This window comes from Scyliorhinus torazame, chromosome 6 (assembly GCF_047496885.1).
Source record: "Scyliorhinus torazame isolate Kashiwa2021f chromosome 6, sScyTor2.1, whole genome shotgun sequence".
Lineage (NCBI taxonomy): Eukaryota > Metazoa > Chordata > Chondrichthyes > Carcharhiniformes > Scyliorhinidae > Scyliorhinus > Scyliorhinus torazame.
In genome coordinates, this window is record NC_092712.1 from 1,248,620 (window position 1) to 1,268,831 (window position 20,212).

Sequence of the window (20,212 nt, forward strand, 5' to 3'; positions counted from 1 at the left end):
AGCCACAATGCCGTAGAGGAGGAATTCCTGGAGTGTATACGGGATGGTTTTCTCGACCAATATGTGGAGGAACCAACTCGAGAGCAGGCCATCTTAGACTGGGTACTGTGTAATGAGAAGGGAATCATTGCCAATCTGTCTGTACGAGACCCCTTGGGGATGAGCGACCATAACATGATAGAATTTTTTATCACGATGGAGATTGAAGTAGTTGATTCAGAGACTAGGGTGCTGGATCCTAATAAAGGGAACTATGAGGATATGAGGCGTGAATCGGCCTTGATAGATTGGGGAGAGTTATTGAAAGGGATGACAGTGGATAGACAATGGCAAACATTCAAGGAACGCGTGGGGGAACTACAGCAACTGTTCATTCCTGTCTGGCACAAAAGCAAAGGGGGTAAGAGGGCCAATCCGTGGCTCACAAAGGAAATTAGAAATAGTATCCGATCCAAGGAAGAAGCATACAGACTGGCCAAGAAACATAATAGGTCTGAGGATTGGGAGCAGTTTAGAATTCAGCAAAGAGGGACGAAGGGATTGATTAAGAAGGGGGAAGTACAGTACGAAAGGAAGCTTGCAGGGAACATAAAGTCTGACACTAAGAGTTTCTACAGATATGTGAAGAGAAAGAGATTGGTGAAGAGAAATATAGGCCCCCTACAGACAGAAACAGGGGAATGCATAATAAGGGACAAAGAAACGGCTGAGCAATTGAATATATAATTTGGATAAGTGTGAGGTTATTCACTTTGGAAGCAAAAACAGGAAGGCAGATTACTACCTGAATGGTTATAAATTGGGAGAGGGGAGTGTGCAGCGGGACCTGGGTGTCCTTGTGCACCAGTCGCTGAAGGTAAGCTGCAGGTGCAGCAGGCGGTAAAGAAGGCTAATGGTATGTTGGCCTTCATTGCGAGAGGTTTCGAGTACAGGAGCAGGGATGTGTTGCTGCAATTGTACAGGGCCTTGGTGAGACCACACCTGGAGTATTGTGTGCAGTTTTGGTCTCCTTCTCTGAGGAAGGATGTTCTTGCTCTCGAGGGAGTGCAGCGAAGGTTTACCAGACTGATTCCAGGGATGGCGGGACTGTCATATGAGGAGAGATTGACTAGGTTGGGATTGTTCTCGCTGGAGTTCAGAAGAATGAGGGGGGATCTCATAGAGACGTATAAAATTCTAACAGGACTGGACAGGGTAGATGCAGGGACAATGTTACCAATGATGGGTGTGTCCAGAACCAGGGGCGTCATTCTCCGACTCCCCGCCGGGTCGGAGAATGGCCGTAGGCCACCGTGAATCCCGCCCCCGCCGAAGTCTCCGGTACCGGAGATTGGGCGGGGGCGGGAATCGGGCCGCGCCGGTTGGCGAGACCCCCCGCTGGATTCTCCGGCCCGGATGGGCCGAAGTGCCGCCCAGAAAGTGCATGTCCCGCCGGCGTAAATCAAAGCTGGTATTTACCGGCGGGACCAGGCGGCGTGGGCGGGCTCCGGGGTCCTGGGGGGGGCGCGGGGCGATCTGACCCCGGGGGGTGCCCCCACGGTGGCCTGTCCCGCGATCGGGGCCCACCGATCCGCGGGCGGGCCTGTGCCGTGGGGGAAATCTTTCCCTTCCGCCTCCGCCACGGCCTCCACCATGGCGGAGGCGGAAGAGACTCTCCCCACTGCGCATGCGCGGGAAACTGACAGCGGCCGCTGACGCTCCCGCGCATGCGCCGCATTTCCGCGCCAGCTGGCGGGGCAGCAAAGGCCGTTTCTGCCACCTGGCGGGGCGGAAATCCCTCCGGCGTCGGCCTAGCCCCTCAATGTTGGGGCTCGGCCGCCAAAGATGCGGAGCATTCCGCACCTTTGGGCCGGCGCGATGCCCGTCTGATTGGCGCCGTGTTTGGCGCCAGTCGGCGGACATCGCGCCGTTGGGGGAGAATTTCGCCCCAGGGGTCACAGTCTGAGGATTCAGGGTAAACCATTTTGGACAGAGACAAGGAGACATTTCTTCACACAACGAGTGGTGAGCCTGTGGAATTCATTACCACAGGAAGTGGTTGATGCTGAAACTTTGAATATATTCAAGAGGCGGCTGGATATAGCACTTGGGGAGAATGGGATCAAAGGCTATGGGGAGAAAGCAGGATTAGGCTATTGAGTTGGATGATCAGCCATGATGGTGATGAATGGTGGAGCCGGCTCGAAGGGCCAAAAGGCCTCCTCCTGCTCATATCTTCTATGTATCTATGGAATAAACTAGAATTGTTTTCGCTGGAAAGACGGAGGCTGAGGGGAGACCTGATAGAGGTCTACAAAATTATGAGAGGCATGGACAGGGTGGATAGTCAGAGGCTTTTTCCAAGGGTGGAAGTGTCGATTACACAGGTTCAGGGTGAGAGGGGAGAGTTTAAGGGAGATGTGGGGGGTACGTTTTTCACACAGAGAGTGGTGGGTGCCTGGAACGCGCTGCCAGAGGATGTGGTGGAAGCAGCACATTCACAACATTTAAGAGGCATCTGGGTGGGTCCATGAATAGGGAGGAAATAGAGGGATACGGACTGAATAAGGCAGAAAGGCCTGTTCCTGTTCTTTGTTCTCTTTGTCGAGTAGGAATTTAAAAATGTGCTAGTTTTCAGTTGAATCTGAAATCCCCTCATTCCAAGGCCACATCCTCCACATCATTACTCTCAATCTGCTCTTTGCAACCTAAATTCCCCCAGGATCATTATTATTTTTATTCCATGCAACTCAAATTTCCTGATTTATACTCTCCAATCCAACTGCTCTCTGGGTCGATGATGTCTTCCCAATAATGTTTCCTGTCGCTGGCTGTTTCTTCACCACATAGAACATAGAACATACAGTGCAGAAGGAGGCCATTCGGCCCATCGAGTCTGCACCAACCCACTTAAGCCCTCACTTCCACCCTATCCCCGTAACCCAATAACCCCTCCTAACCTTTTTGGTCACTAAGGGACAATTTATCATGGCCAATCCACCTAACCTGCACATCTTTGGACTGTGGGAGGAAACCGGAGCACCCGGAGGAAACCCACGCACACACGGGGAGGATGTGCAGACTCCGCACAGACAGTGACCCAGCGGGGAATCGAACCTGGAACACTGGCGCTGTGAAGCCACAGAGCTATCCACTCGTGCTATCGTGCTGCCCACAATTAAACTCTTTCTCCACCTGAACTCTTGATTTTCTGAGTTGGTATCATTTCTCTCTCCATTTTTATCAGATCCCTTCCTCGTTCTCAATTCTCTCTGTGTTTTATAATGATCTATGAATATCTCTATAAGTATATCTATATGTGGGCAGCACGGTAGCACTGTGGCTTCACAGCACCAGGGTTCCAGGTTCGATTCCCCGCTGGGTCACTGTCTGTGCGGAGTCTGCACATCCTCCCCGTGTCTGCGTGGGTTTCCTCCGGGTGCTCTGGTTTCCTCCCACAAGTCCTTAAAGACGTGCTGTTAGGTAATTTGGGCATTCTGAATTCTCCCTCTGTGACCCGAACAGGCGCCGGAGTGTGGCGACTAGGGGCTTTTCACAGTAACTTCGTTGCAGTGTTAATGTAAACCGACTGGTGGCAATAAAGATTATTATTAAGTGCTCTAAGTCACAGGGTTATGGTCCGGGTGCAAGAAGGTGGGACTAGAGGCATAGAACATAGAACATAGAACATAGAACAATACAGCGCAGTACAGGCCCTTCGGCCCACGATGTTGCACCGAAACAAAAGCCATCTAACCTACACTATGCCATTATCATCCATATGTTTATCCAATAAACTTTTAAATGCCCTCAATGTTGGCGAGTTCACTACTGTAGCAGGTAGGGCATTCCACGGCCTCACTACTCTTTGCGTAAAGAACCTACCCCTGACCTCTGTCCTATATGTATTACCCCTCAATTTAAGGCTATGTCCCCTCATGCTAGCCATTTCCATCCGCGGGAGAAGGCTCTCACTGTCCACCCTATCTAACCCTCTGATCCTGGGTGTCCTTGGACAAGACGGACAAATGACTTCCCTCTGTGCTGTAAGGATTTTATAATTCTAAGATTCTATGCAATGGCCATCTAGAATACTCTAGATTGAGAGAAAGTATCAATGTTCAGTGAAATAAAGTGTTGACCTGCACAGTCTCCTCCCGGCTCACAGCCATTGCTGTTTTCATTGATTGGCTCCTTCTCACTGTGACTGGGATCTCAGTTACTTCAATAATCTCAGTGATGACCGTTTCTGTCACCTCAGTGATTTCTGTTACCTCCTGCCCAGACCACCCACTCCCAGGTTCACACCGACAATCCCTCCCCACGGACAGCCAGAACTGTTGGAGAGAATCGGGTTTCATATTGGAAATGTCTGTATCAACGTCCACTTTGCTGATCTCACTCGATTTTCCATCAGTCTGTTTGGTCAAAGGTTCAATCAGAGTGTCTCTACAGGCCCACGCACTGTGAAGTGAGGCCTTCTCAAAGGCTGGCAGCTTCTCCAGGTGTTGCTTTCTCAGTTTCAATCCAGCCCCATCATTCCCAGATCCTACTTGAGAGCCAAACTCTTGAATTGCAGAATGTTTTGTCAGCAAGCTGGGTTGGCAGTGTTTACTCTGATGGCCAAGACAGCCTGAGTTACTGGAGCAATTCCCCATCCTTCACAATCACACCGCGCAGACTGTAACCCATTCAGCAACACCTCCAGATCCTTTTTCCTGTAATTAAACAAACAGATAAAATCAGAGAATAGCGACAGCATTCAAGGAGGCCATTCAGCACATCATGTCTGTGCTGGCTCCCTAAAGAACATTTCAGCTAGTCCCATTCTCTAAGCTTTTCCCAACATTTTTTTCTCTTTAAATAATTGTTCAATTCCTTTTGAACGCAACTCCCACAGACTCTCAGGCTGAGCATTCCAAATTCTAATCATTCTCTGTCACCATTGCTTCTTTTCCCAGTGCGATGATTGCAATAAATTGTTGTGTATTATATTTTATATTTGAGGCAGTAATGTTATTCAAAACCCTATGTAAGGTAATCAGTGATTTAACTGTTTATTTTTTTTACAGATAATTGTTTACAGAGAGATGGCTAATGGAACATTGCTTTGATTTTGGAGGATCCCTTAGCTATAGATGATTTATGATGAATGATGTTTAGTTCTGGATAAACACGTCATGGGAAATCTTAGTGGGAGGAGTCGGAAGAATGCCATATGATGCACAGTTTTGGTCCCCTTATTTGAGGAAAGATGTAGTGGCATTGGAGGCAGTTCAGAGGAGGGTCACTGGATTGAGGGGTTTGTCGTATGAGGAGAGATTGAGCAGTTTAGGCCGATACATTCCAGAGTTTAGAAGAATGAGGGTAGATCTGATTGAGGTGTACAAGATGCTAAAAGGTCTGGAGAAAGTAGACGTGGAGCTGATGCTTCCTCGTGTGGGACAATCTAAAACCAGAGGTCATAATCTCAGGATAAGAGGTAGCAAATTTAAAACAGATTTAAGGAAAAACTACTTCTGCCAAAGGGTTGTGAACCTGTGGAAGTCGCTACCCCAGAGTGCAGTGCATGCTGGGACAGTGAGTACATTTAAGGAGGAGTTAGACAGATTTTTAATTGGTAATGGGTTGAAGGGTTATGGAGACCGGGCAGGAGGTGGAGTTGAGGCCAGGATGGGATCAGCAATGATCATATTGAACGGTGGAGCGAGGTTGAGGGGCTGAATTGACTGCTGCTGCTCCTAGTTCCTCTGTTCTAAGAAAAAAACTATTCTGTCTAATTCCACCTTCCAGCTCTTGGTCTGTAGCCCTGTGGGTAACAGCACCTCCAGCACAAACCTGGTGTTCTTGATTAATAAGGGGTTAGGGGTTATGGGGAGAAGGCAGGAGAATGAGAGAGGAACCTTGCGTAACAAATCATGAATCTAAAAGTATTTGAACAGATTGGAACCAGGGAGCTGAGGTTTCTCCAACAGCTCCTTAAAGCTGGCAAACCTTCCCTCCTCAAGGGGGAAGCACAGTGGTTAGCACTGCTGCTTCACAGCTCCAGAGTGTTATTGAAAATATGGAAAGATGTGTCATTTGAAACATGGAAATCTGGCAATATCTGGTCTGAGAGAAACATGAGAGGATACAGGGAAAGATCCCACAAAGGGTTAACAGCAGCTGCCAGGGAAGGATTGTAAAATGCAGATAGCCTTGGTCAAGCAGACTTAGCAAACACGACAAACAGGATTTTGAATGAAGCCAAAAACAATGGCTCACACCTTCATTGGAAGTAACTATCTTAGTAAGGATCTGGAAAAAGAAAGGATGAGGTTCAGTTGAATTTGGTGATAATTCTAGGTGTGAAAATTTGCTAACACCAGGTAAATTAAAGAAAACTGGAGACTATCAGTCTACGAGAAACATAATTCAAAGCCAAAATCAAAGTCAAAATTGAGCTGAGGACACAATTGGAAAATAAAACTTTGGAAATGACAGGAATTAAAAGTAACATCTCTTGAAGTCAAAGCATTTTTGAACATCACAAAGGAAACAATGTAATCAGATCTGAGGTGAAGTCATGTCAAAAAGAATACTTAGTTGGATTAAAAGGTTTAGATCAAAGATACTTTTTATAATCAAAGAAAATAAGAGTTACTTTACAATAACGTCATAAAAGCTTAACTGTTAGAAAGCTAATATAAACCTCGAGACCAGGGCAACCAGAACCAGAATTCAGAGGGAGAGAGGGGAGAAGCAGAGACAGATTACAGTCAGCTCGGTCATGGGAAAGAGACAGGGCAAAGCAGCCGAGCTAAAATAGCTAATAGATCTAAGGAAGACTAGAATTTAAAGAGGAGGCAGAGTCAGCTCAGAGTCAGCTCAGCGTCAGCTCAGAGACAGCCAGCAGAGTCAGCTCTCACAGCTCGGTACATGGGAAAGATAGGACACAGATACGGAGCTCATCAGTGAATACATCTAAAGAAGACCAGACTTTAAAGAAGAATGATTGTCAAGGTGGGCCTGAAGGTCCCTTCAACCAACCGGAAGGATCCAGAAGCAAGATCTTTTTACTTTTCTGTAAAGACAGTGATTGCACCTTTTAAAAAGAGAAGAAAAAAAAATAAAATAAAATAACTTTAAAGTTTTAACCTGAAACAGTGGTTATTAGTCTACTTTACTTACTTAGCAATGCGGGACCCAGGATCGATGCTACTAAGTGGTAAGTAGATGAAATCTTCGGTGAAGGTATGGGTTATACCGGGGGATAACTTGAAAATATAGTTTGACCTGAATAGCACCCACTGAAGCTTGCATCGGAGTCGGGGAGTGAGAATCCCTGATCACCATTTAGAATGTCGGTCCTTTTTGGTATAGGGGGACTTCTAAGAATAGTGGTGAGTTTTCAAAAACAAGGGTCCCAGGTTCGATTCCCGGCTTGGGTCACTGTCTGTGTGGAGCTTGCAGGTTCTCCCCGTGTCTGCGTGGGTTTCCTCCGGGCGCTCCGGTTTCCTCCCACAAGTCCCGAAAGATGTGTTTACATACATAGATACATAGAAGATAGGAGCAGGAGGAGGCCTTTTGGCCCTTCGAGCCTGCTCCGCCATTCATCACCATCATGGCTGATCATCCAACTCAATAGCCTAATCCTGCTTTCTCCCCGTAGCCTTTGATCCCGTTCTCCCCAAGTGCTATATCCAGCCGCCTCATGAATATATTCAAAGTTTTAGCATCAACTACTTCCTGTGGTAATGAATCTCACAGTCTCACTTTGTGTGAAGAAATGTCTCCTCGTCTCTGTCCGAAATGGTTTACCCTGTGTTGAAGTAAACTTTCTGCTTTGGTAACATACTTGCCTGCTTTTGAGTTGCAATGAATGCTGAGACAGTGAACTTTGGACTAAGAGTGACTCTAACAGATGTATCCTCCAAAGACAATGGACCAGTGATGACCAGTGCTCCACGGACTGCAGGAGCTGTTATTCTAGCTGTCAAAACAGCTGCGAGAGGTCCCGGGTTCAAATCCAGGACTGGCAACTCATGACCTTATGACCTTATGTAATCATGCACGAAACATATTGATTGGATGAATGTAACATACTGTATAAAGAATTGATAACTATATATGGAATGAACTGCAATACTAAGAGAATTGATTGGCTGTATGTAAATGAGAATGCAAACTAATTCTGCTTTTGAAAGTGTATATTAACCCAGTTTAAGCCTCAGCTCAGAGAGAACGTGGACCGGCAAGTCCGAGGGGTCGAGGACCTTCCTCCCAGAGCTCTGCAACAATAAATTGCTTCATTTGCTCACGTTAAGGTCTACCGGTGAATATTTTTACGCAACAGCCGAATCCTCAGACTTGTGGGGTAAACTCACAACTGGCCGACCCTCAATTATTTGTGCCATGTCTACTTGTGTCAACGTTTTCCTCATGCCTATATAATTACCTCTGCCCAACGCTAAAACTCTAGTATGGCACATTGTGCTCACTTGCTCAATCTGGATTTAAATTCTAGCATGTTATTAAAAAAAAATCTTCTAAAAACAAATCCTGATCACTCCTTTGAAGGAGACCCTTAACGACAGGTTATTTATCAACCCTTCCTTGTTACATAATACTAAATCTAAAATAGCCTGCTCTGCTCCCTGCTCCCTAACATATTGTTCCAAGTAACAATCCCTCATATAGTCTATGAAGTCTCCCTCAAGGCTCCCTTTGGCAATGTGATTAACCCAGTCAATATGCATCTTAAACTCACCAAGATTAGCGTTGTGCCTTCTCACAAATCCTCATTATTTCTTGGTTTATACTATGTCCCACTTTGGAAGTATTGCTCCTGCCAAGGAGTTTTTTCCCTTGTTTTTTATTTCCACCCACATCAATTCAACATTTTGGCCCTTAGCACCAATATAATTTCTTAATCCAGCCTTGATGACATCTTTAACCAATAGAGCAACTCCACCTCCTGTTCCATCCTGTCTATTCTTTTGTAATACTGAATACCCTTGGACATTCAACTCCCAGTCCTGGTCCTCCTGCAGCCATGTTTCAGTAATCCCCACCAAATCATACCCAATTGTCTCTACTTGTGCTGTCAGCTCATTGACCTTCTTCCGAATACTGCGTGCATTCAAGTACCAGGGCCGGGATTCTCGGAAATCGCAGCTAAGTGTTGACGCCGATGTAAACACCGGAGTATTTCAGGCCGGCATCAACGGGCCTCCTGGCCCAGCGGTTCCGTGGCCCACAGGGGCCAGCACTGCGCCGGACTGCTCCACGCAGCGCTAGCGCTGATACACAGTCCTGCATTGCCGACTGCGGGTCCGTGCATGTGGACGGTGGCCCCTTCCGCGTCGGGCCCGCGCAACATAGCAGATCCATAGAGCGGGCTGGCACGGAAGAAGTAGCCCACCAGATAGTGCGCGCCGGTCGATCGGGGGCCCCCGCCAGGACAGCCACCGTGGCCGTATATCCGAGCTCCCGCCGGGTGGAACCATGCAGGCGGGAACTCGGCCGGCAGACCGCGGAGAATCGCCACGGGGACGTCTTTCATTGGCCCCCGAATGGCGCCACTTCGACCGCACGCGCGCGTCTGGCGGTGATTCTCCGGTCGCCGGAGAATCCCGTCCCGGCGATGGACCAGCGTCGCGGGCCCCCCCCCCCGGGCTCGGAGAATCCCGTCCCGGCGATGGACCAGTGTCGCGAGCCCCCCGCGCGGGCTCGGAGAATCCCGTCCTGGTGATGGACCAGTGTCGCGAGCCCCCCCCCCGGGCTCGGAGAATCCCGTCCCGGTGATGGACCAGTGTCGCGAGCCCCCCCCCCGGGCTCGGAGAATCCCGTCCCGGCGATGGACCAGCGTCGCGAGCCCCCCCCCCGGGCTCGGAGAATCCCGTCCCGGCGATGGACCAGCGTCGCGAGCCCCCCCCCGGGCTCGGAGAATCCCTTCCCGGCGATGGACTAGCGTCGCGGCCCCCCCCCCCCCCGGGTTCGGAGAATCCCGTCCCGGCGATGGAACAGCGTCACGAGCCCCCCCCCCGGGCTCGGAGAATCCCGTCCCAGCGATGGACCAGCGTCACGAGCCCCCCCCCCCGGGCTCGGAGAATCCCGTCCCAGCGATGGACCAGCGTCGCGAGCCCCCCCCCGGGCTCGGAGAATCCCGTCCCGGCGATGGACTAGCGTCGCGAGCCCCCCGCCCGGGTTTGGAGAATCCCGTCCCGGCGATGGACTAGCGTCGCGAGCCCCCCGCCCGGGTTTGGAGAATCCCGTCCCGGTGATGGACTAGCGTCGCGGCCCCCCCCCCCCCCCCGGGCTCGGAGAATCCCGTCCCGGCGATGGACCAGCGTCGCGAGCCCCCCGCCCGGGTTTGGAGAATCCCGTCCCGGTGATGGACTAGCGTCGCGAGCCCCCCGCCCGGGTTTGGAGAATCCCGTCCCGGTGATGGACTAGCGTCGCGGCCCCCCCCCCCCCCCCCGGGCTCGGAGAATCCCGTCCCGGCGATGGACTAGCGTCGCGAGCCCCCCGCCCGGGTTTGGAGAATCCCGTCCCGGTGATGGACTAGCGTCGCGGCCCCCCCCCCCCCCGGGCTCGGAGAATCCCGTCCCGGCGATGGACCAGCGTCGCGAGCCCCCCCCCGGGCTCGGAGAATCCCGTCCCAGCGATGGACCAGTGTCGCGGCCCCCCCCCCCCCCCCGGGCTCGGAGAATCCCGTCCCGGCGATGGACCAGCGTCGCGAGCCCCCCCCCGGGCTCGGAGAATCCCGTCCCGGCGATGGACCAGCGTCGCGAGCCCCCCCCGGGCTCGGAGAATCCCGTCCCGGCGATGGACCAGCATCACGAGCCCCCCGCGCGGGTTTGGAGAATCCCGTCCCGGTGATGGACCAGTGTCGCGGGCCCCCCCCCCCGGGCTCGGAGAATCCCGTCCCGGTGATGGACTAGCGTCGCGGCCCCCCCCCCCCCCCCCGGGCTCGGAGAATCCCGTCCCGGCGATGGACTAGCGTCGCGAGCCCCCCGCCCGGGTTTGGAGAATCCCGTCCCGGTGATGGACTAGCGTCGCGGCCCCCCCCCCCCCCCGGGCTCGGAGCATCCCGTCCCGGCGATGGACCAGTGTTGTGGGCCCCCCCCCGGGCTCGGAGAATCCCGTCCCGGCGATGGACCAGTGTCGTGGGCCCCCCCCCCGGGCTCGGAGAATCCCGTCCCGGCGATGGACCAGTGTCGCGGGCCCCCCCCCGGGCTCGGAGAATCCCGTCCCGGCGATGGACCAGTGTCGTGGGCCCCCCCCCGGGCTCGGAGAATCCCGTCCCGGCGATGGACCAGTGTCGCGGGCCCCCCCCCCCGGGCTCGGAGAATCCCGTCCCGGCGATGGACCAGCATCGTGGCCCCCCCCCCCCGGGCTCGGAGAATCCCGTCCCGGTGATGGACCAGTGTCGCGAGCCCCCCGCCCGGGCTCGGAGAATCCCGTCCCAGGATGGACCAGTGTCGCGAGCCCCCCGCCCGGGCTCGGAGAATCCCGTCCCAGCGATGGACCAGTGTCGCGAGCCCCCCGCCCGGGCTCGGAGAATCCCGTCCCGGCGATGGACCAGTGTCGCGAGCCCCCCGCCCGGGCTCGGAGAATCCCGTCCCAGCGATGGACCAGTGTCGCGGGCCCCCCCCCCGGGCTCGGAGAATCCCGTCCCAGCGATGGACCAGTGTCGCGGGCCCCCGCCCGGGCTCGGAGAATCCCGTCCCGGCGATGGACCAGTGTCGCGGGCCCCCCGCCCGGGCTCGGAGAATCCTGTCCCGGTGATGGACCAGCATCGCGGGCCCCCCGCCCGGGCTCGGAGAATCCTGTCCCGGTGATGGACCAGTGTCGCGGGCCCCCCGCGTGGGCTCGGAGAATCCCGTCCAAGGTTTTCAAATATCTCTGACTGATTTGGCTTTCCCTCGCAGGATTTTCTTGTGCACTACGCTTTTCACACATTTAGTAATCTCTGATAACACTCAGCCTCATTCCCAACTTTCACCCCCACAGTCTCCTCACATTATGATTTCTACGTTTCCTTTCCCCTCTGTAGTGGTTAGATTGGTCCTGCCTCTTCATCCTATTAACCTTCTCCTCACACGCTGACCTGCTTCTCAGATTCCCATTAACCATTATACTACTTGTAACTTTACCCTTCCCTTCCTCCCATTTCCCAGTTTAAAGTCCTTGTGACCACCTTGTTTAACCTTTCCGCTCGATTGATTCCCAGATTGGATCAGGTGGGAGCCATCCCAACGGTACAGATTCCTCCTGCTCCAACCCTGATGTCAGTGTTCCATGGACTGGAACTCCTCTTTCCCGCAACACTCCTTTAGTCACATGTTTACTACCCTAATTTTCTCATCCCTATTCCAGTTTGCATGTGGCTCTGGTAATAATCCACATATTATGACCCAAGAAGACCTGTTCTTTAATTTAGTTCCTAGTTCCTGATGATCTTCCAACAGGTCCTCTTTCCTCGCCTTGTCGATGATGTTTGTGGACCACAACAACTGGAGCCTCCCCCTCCCACTCCAAAACCCTTTCAATCCTGCCAGAGATGTCCCTCACCCTGGCACTGGGCAGGCAACACACCGTCCCTCACCCTGGCACCGGGCAGGCAATACACCGTCCCTCACCCTGGCACCGGGCAGGCAACATACCGTCCCTCACCCTGGCACCGGGCAGGCAACACACCATCCCTCACCCTGGTACCGGGCAGGCAACACACCGTCCCTCACCCTGGCACCGGGCAGGCAACGCACCGTCCCTCACCCTGGTACCGGGCAGGCAACACACCATCCCTCACCCTGGTACCGGGCAGGCAACACACCGTCCCTCACCCTGGCACCGGGCAGGCAACGCACCGTCCCTCACCCTGGTACCGGGCAGGCAACACACCATCCCTCACCCTGGTACCGGGCAGGCAACACACCGTCCCTCACCCTGGCACCGGGCAGGCAACACACCGTCCCTCACCCTGGCACCGGGCAGGCAACATACCGTCCCTCACCCTGGCACCGGGCAGGCAACACACCGTCCCTCACCCTGGTGCCGGGCAGGCAACACCCCGTCCCTCACCCTGGCACTGGGCAGGAAACATACCATCCCTCACCCTGGCACTGGGCAGGCAACACACCGTCCCTCACCCTGGCACCGGGCAGGCAACACCCCGTCATTCACCCAGGTACCGGGCAAGCAACACCCCGTCCCTCACCCTGGCACTGGGCAGGCAACACACCGTCCCTCACCCTGGGACCAGGCAGGCAACATACCATCCCTCACCCTGGCACTGGGCAGGCAACACACTGTCCCTCACCCTGGTACCGGGCAGGCAACACCCCGTCCCTCACCCTGGCACTGGGCAGGCAACACACCGTCCCTCACCCTGGCACTGGGCAGGCAACATACCGTCCCTCACCCAGGTACCGGGCAAGCAACACACCGTCATTCACCCTGGCACCGGGCAGGCAACACACCGTCATTCACCCTGGCACCGGGCAGGCAACACACCGTCATTCACCCTGGTACCGGGCAGGCAACACCCCGTCCCTCACCCTGGTACCGGGCAGGCAACACACTGTCCCTCACCCTGGCACCGGGCAGGCAACACACCGTCCCTCACCCTGGCACTGGGCAGGCAACACACCGTCCCTCACCCTGGCACTGGGCAGGCAACACACCGTCCCTCACCCTGGCACCGGGCAGGCAACATTCCGTCCCTCACCCTGGCACCGGGCAGGCAACACACCGTCCCTCACCCTGGCACCGGGCAGGCAACATTCCGTCCCTCACCCTGGCACCATGCAGGCAACACACCGTCCCTCACCCTGGCACCGGGCAGGCAACATTCCGTCCCTTACCCTGGCACCGGGCAGGCAACATTCCGTCCCTCACCCTGGTACCGGGCAGGCAACATTCCGTCCCTTACCCTGGCACCATGCAGGCAACACACCGTCCCTCACCCTGGCACCGGGCAGGCAACACACCGTCCCTCACCCTGGCACCGGGCAGGCAACACACCGTCCCTTACCCTGGCACCGGGCAGGCAACATTCCGTCCCTTACCCTGGCACCATGCAGGCAACACACCGTCCCTCACCCTGGCACCGGGCAGGCAACATTCCGTCCCTTACCCTGGCACCATGCAGGCAACACACCGTCCCTCACCCTGGCACCGGGCAGGCAACATTCCGTCCCTTACCCTGGCACCATGCAGGCAACACACCGTCCCTCACCCTGGCACCGGGCAGGCAACATTCCGTCCCTTACCCGGGCACCGGGCAGGCAACACACCGTCCCTCACCCTGGCACTGGGCAGGCAACACACCGTCCCTCACCCTGGCACCGGGCAGGCAACACACCGTCCCTCACCCCTGGCACCGGGCAGGCAACACACCATCCCTCACCCTGGCACCGGGCAGGCAACACACCATCCCTCACCCTGGTACCGGGCAGGCAACACACCGTCCCTCACCCTGGCACCGGGCAGGCAACACACCGTCCCTCACCCTGGCACTGGGCAGGCAACACACCGTCATTCACCCTGGCACCGGGCAGGCAACATAACGTCCCTCACCCTGGTACCGAGCAGGTAACACACCGTCCCTCACCCTGGCACCGGGCAGGCAACGCACTGTCCCTCACCCTGGTACCGGGCAGGCAACACACCGTCCCTCACCCTGGCACCGGGCAGGCAACACACCGTCCCTCACCCCTGGCACTGGGCAGGCAACACACTGTCCCTCACCCTGGGACCGGGCAGGCAACATACCATCCCGCACCCTGACACCGGGCAGGCAACACACCGTCCCTCACCCTGGCACCGGGCAGGCAACACACCGTCCCTCACCCTGGCATCGGGCAGGCAACACACCGTCCCTCGCCCTGGCACCGGGCAGGCAACACACCGTCCCTCACCCTGGTACCGTGCAGGCAACACACCGTCCCTCACCCTGGCACCAGGCAGGCAACACACCGTCCCTCACCCTGGCACCGGGCAGGCAACATACCGTCCCGCACCCTGGCACCGGGCAGGCAACACACCATCCCTCACCCTGGGACCAGGCAGGCAACATACCATCCCGCACCCTGGCACCGGGCAGGCAACACACCGTCCCTCACCCTGGCACTGGGCAGGCAACACACCGTCCCTCACCCTGGCACTGGGCAGGCAACACACTGTCCCTCTCCCTGGCACAGGGCAGGCAACACACCGTCCCTCACCCTGGCACTGGGCAGGGAACACACCGTCCCTCACCCTGGCACCGGGCAGGCAACGCACCGTCCCTCACCCTGGCACCGGGCAGGCAACACACCGTCCCTCACCCTGGCACCGGGCAGGCAACACACCGTCCCTCACCCTGGTACCGGGCAGGCAACACCCCGTCCCTCACCCTGGCACTGGGCAGGCAACACACCGTCCCTCACCCTGGCACTGGGCAGGCAACACACCGTCCCTCACCCTGGCACCAGGCAGGCAACACACCATCCCTCACCCTGGCACCGGGCAGGCAACACACGGTCCCTCACCCCTGGCACCGGGCAGGCAACACCCCGTCCCTCACCCTGGCACCAGGCAGGCAACACACCATCCCTCACCCTGGCACCGGGCAGGCAACACACGGTCCCTCACCCCTGGCACCGGGCAGGCAACATACCGTCCCGCACCCTGGCACCGGGCAGGCAACACACCATCCCTCGCCCTGGCACCGGGCAGGCAACACACCGTCCCTCACCCTGGCACTGGGCAGGCAACACACTGTCCCTCTCCCTGGCACAGGGCAGGCAACACAACGTCCTTCACCCTGACAACGGGCAGGCAACACACCATCCTTCACCCTGACAACGGGCAGGCAACATACCGTCCCGCACCCTGGCACCGGGCAGGCAACATTCCGTCCCTCACCCTGGCACCGGGCAGGCAACACACGGTCCCTCACCCTGGCACCGGGCAGGCAACACACGGTCCCTCACCCCTGGCACCGGGCAGGCAACATTCCGTCCCTCACCCTGGCACCGGGCAGGCAACACACGGTCCCTCACCCCTGGCACCGGGCAGGCAACGCACCGTCCCTCACCCTGGCACTGGGCAGGCAACACACCGTCCCTCACCCTGGCACCGGGCAGGCAACACACCGTCCCTCGCCCTGGCACCGGGCAGGCAACGCACCGTCCCTCACCCTGGCACCGGGCAGGCAACACACCGTCCCTCACCCTGGCACCAGGCAGGCAACACACCGTCCCTCACCCTGGCACCAGGCAGGCAACACACCGTCCCTCACCCTGGCACTGGGCAGGCAACACACCGTCCCTCACCCTGGCACCAGGCAGGCAACACACCGTCCCTCACCCTGGCACCGGGCAGGCAACGCACCGTCCCTCACCCTGGCACCGGGCAGGCAACACACCGTCCCTCACCCTGGCACCAGGCAGGCAACACACCATCCCTCACCCTGGCACCGTGCAGGCAACACACCGTCCCTCACCCTGGCACCGGGCAGGCAACACACGGTCCCTCACCCCTGGCACCGGGCAGGCAACATACCGTCCCGCACCCTGGCACCGGGCAGGCAACACACCATCCCTCGCCCTGGCACCGGGCAGGCAACACACCGTCCCTCACCCTGGCACTGGGCAGGCAACACACTGTCCCTCTCCCTGGCACAGGGCAGGCAACATACCGTCCCGCACCCTGGCACCGGGCAGGCAACACACCATCCCTCGCCCTGGCACCGGGCAGGCAACACACCGTCCCTCACCCTGGCACTGGGCAGGCAACACACTGTCCCTCTCCCTGGCACAGGGCAGGCAACACACCGTCCCTCACCCTGGCACTGGGCAGGCAACACACGGTCCCTCACCCCTGGCACCGGGCAGGCAACATACCGTCCCGCACCCTGGCACCGGGCAGGCAACGCACCGTCCCTCACCCTGGCACTGGGCAGGCAACACACCGTCCCTCACCCTGGCACTGGGCAGGCAACACACTGTCCCTCTCCCTGGCACAGGGCAGGCAACACACCGTCCCTCACCCTGGCACTGGGCAGGCAACACACGGTCCCTCACCCCTGGCACCGGGCAGGCAACATACCGTCCCGCACCCTGGCACCGGGCAGGCAACACAACGTCCTTCACCCTGACAACGGGCAGGCAACACACCATCCTTCACCCTGACAACGGGCAGGCAACATACCGTCCCGCACCCTGGCACCGGGCAGGCAACATTCCGTCCCTCACCCTGGCACCGGGCAGGCAACACACGGTCCCTCACCCCTGGCACCGGGCAGGCAACATTCCGTCCCTCACCCTGGCACCGGGCAGGCAACACACGGTCCCTCACCCCTGGCACCGGGCAGGCAACGCACCGTCCCTCACCCTGGCACTGGGCAGGCAACACACCGTCCCTCACCCTGGCACCGGGCAGGCAACACACCGTCCCTCGCCCTGGCACCGGGCAGGCAACACACCGTCCCTCACCCTGGCACTGGGCAGGCAACACACCGTCCCTCACCCTGGCACTGGGCAGGCAACACACCGTCCCTCACCCTGGCACTGGGCAGGCAACACACCGTCCCTCACCCTGGCACCGGGCAGGCAACGCACCGTCCCTCACCCTGGCACCGGGCAGGCAACACACCGTCCCTCACCCTGGCACCAGGCAGGCAACACACCGTCCCTCACCCTGGCACCGGGCAGGCAACACACCGTCCCTCACCCTGGCACTGGGCAGGCAACACACCGTCCCTCACCCTGGCACCGGGCAGGCAACACACCGTCCCTCACCCTGGCACCAGGCAGGCAACACACCGTCCCTCACCCTGGCACCAGGCAGGCAACGCACCGTCCCTCACCCTGGCACCAGGCAGGCAACATCCTGTGCGGGACTCTCGGTCCTGCTTACAAAGGATGCTATCAGCTGTCCTAATTATAGAATCCCCGACAACTACCACTTGTCGTTTTGCTTCCCCCACCTGAATGGCCCCCTGTACCACAGAGCAGTGGTCACAGAAACATGAAACATAGAAGCAAAAAGAGGCCATTCGGCCCCTCGAGGCTGCTCCGCCATTCATTATGATCATGACTGATCATCAAGTTCAATATCCTGATCCCGCCTCCCCCCGTGTCCCTCGATCCCTTTATCACCAAGAGCTGTATCTAATTCCTTCTTGACATTACACAACTACTTTCTGTGGGAGTGAATTCCACAGATTCACCGCTTTCTGGATGAAGACATTTCTCCTCACCTCAGTCCTTATCCTCAAACCCTGACCCCTAGTTCTGGGCTCCCCCCACCATCGGGAACATTCTTTCTGAGTCTACCCTGTCCAATCCTGTTAGAATTTTGTAAGTTTCTATGAGATCCCCTCTCACTCTTCTGAACTCCAATTGTCTACATGGACTTTAGCAAGGCCTTTGACAAGGTACCACATGGTAGGTTGTTGCAAAAGGTTAAATCTCACGGGATCCAGAGCGAGGTAGCCAATTGGATACAGAATTGGCCTGGCGACCGAAGACAAAGGGAGGTTGTGGAGGGTTGTTTTTCAGACTGGAGGCCTGTGACCAGTGGTGTGCCTCAGGGATCGGTGCTGGGTCCACTGTTATTTGTTATTTATATTAATGATTTAGATGAGAATGTAGGAGGCATGGTTAGTAAGTTTGCAGATGACACCAAGATTGGTGGCATAGTGGATAGTGAAGAAGGTTGTATAAGATTGCACCAGGATCTTGACCAATTGGGCCAGTACCCGACCACCATTACACATGAGACCACCCACCAGGTACGCGGTACATACTCGTGCGACTCGGCCAACGTTGTCTACCTCATACGCTGCAGGGAAGGATGTCCCGAAGCGTGGCACATTGGCGAGACCATGCAGACGCTGCAACAACGAATGAACGGACATCGCGCAACAATCACCAGGCAGGAATGTTCCCTTCCAGTCGGGGAACACTTCAGCAGTCAAGGGCATTCAGCCTCTGATCTCCGGGTAAGCGTTCTCCAAGGTGGCCTTCAGGACGCGCGACAACGCAGAATCGCCGAGCAGAAACTTATAGCCAAGTTCCGCACACATGAGTGCGGCCTCAACCGGGACCTGGGATTCATGTCGCATTACATTCACCCCCCAGCATCTGGCCTGGGCTTGCGAAATCCTACCAACTGTCCTGGTTTGAGACAATTCACACCTCTTTAACCTGGGGTTACCCCTATCTCTGGATCTGTAAAGACTTAATTACCTGCAAATGCTCGCATTCAAAACATTGTCTTGCATCTTTGACTTTGTCTATCTATATGTTTCTGGAACATACCTCTTCATTCAACTGCATAGATCCATAAAATGCCAGGAACAAGTTCAGAAAGTAATGAAAGAACAAAGAACAATATAGCACAGGAACAGGCCCTTCGGCCCTCCAAGCCCGTGCCGACCATGCTGCCCGACTAAACTACAATCTTCTACACTTCCTGGGTCCGTATCCCTCTATTCCCATCCTATTCATGTATTTGTCAAGACGTCCCTTAAACGTCACTATCGCCCCTGCTTCCACCACCTCCTCCGGCAGCGAGTTCCAGGCACCCTGTGGAAGATAAATTAATGAGGTGCCAACTTAGAAGCATGCTGGGAAATGCTTGACTATAGTTCAACACTGCTTTTGAATGAAAATAAGTCGGTCAGGTAACATAAATGAAACACTGCTTAATATTCTGGTCTCGGCCTTATTATGATAACACATTGTCCTCCGAAGGATAACAAAATGTGTACTCGAGTTGTTTTTAGCCACGGGCAAGAACATACGGACTACATATTTCATCTTACGTATTTTCCAAGGTCTATTTAATGTAAACATGGCTGTTTACTTCAAGCTGTTATTTCAGACTATAAAAATATGCATTCTTCAATCGAATCTCAGAGCGCAGTGCATTGGCTATGCAGCTGGAACACTCTCTCTCCACAAATATATTTGTGTAAATAAATTTCCTTAAATCGAACCTCGAGGAATTTGTCTTTATTATAATTTCCAAGACACACCCACTCCCACTGTGTAAAAAACTTGCCTCGTACATCTACTCTAAACCTTGCCCCTCGCACCTTAAACCTATGCCCCCGAGTAAATGACCCCTCTACCCTGGGGAAAAGCCTCTGACTATCCACTCTGTCTATGCCCCTCATAATTTTGTAGACCTCTATCAGGTCGCCCCTCAACCTCCTTCGTTCCAGTGAGAACAAACCGAGTTTATTCAACCGCTC

The 20,212-nt window shown here is 55.8% G+C and overlaps 1 protein-coding gene across 5 annotated transcripts in view; it reads right to left on the bottom strand.

Moving 5' to 3' along the window:
* Positions 1–20,212, bottom strand: part of LOC140424649 (dystonin-like) — a 302,630-nt gene that overhangs the window by 244,336 nt on the left and 38,082 nt on the right. For 3 of the 5 annotated variants that reach the window (XM_072507885.1, XM_072507887.1, XM_072507886.1), the window contains exon 2: positions 4,122–4,697. The exons of 1 other annotated variant lie outside the window; for it this stretch is intronic. In XM_072507885.1, the coding sequence (XP_072363986.1) occupies positions 4,122–4,637 (516 nt within the window). In that variant the 5' untranslated portion in view covers positions 4,638–4,697. The remainder of the gene's footprint in view (positions 1–4,121; positions 4,698–20,212) is intronic. One more of the 5 variants, XM_072507888.1, reaches the window with a different exon arrangement.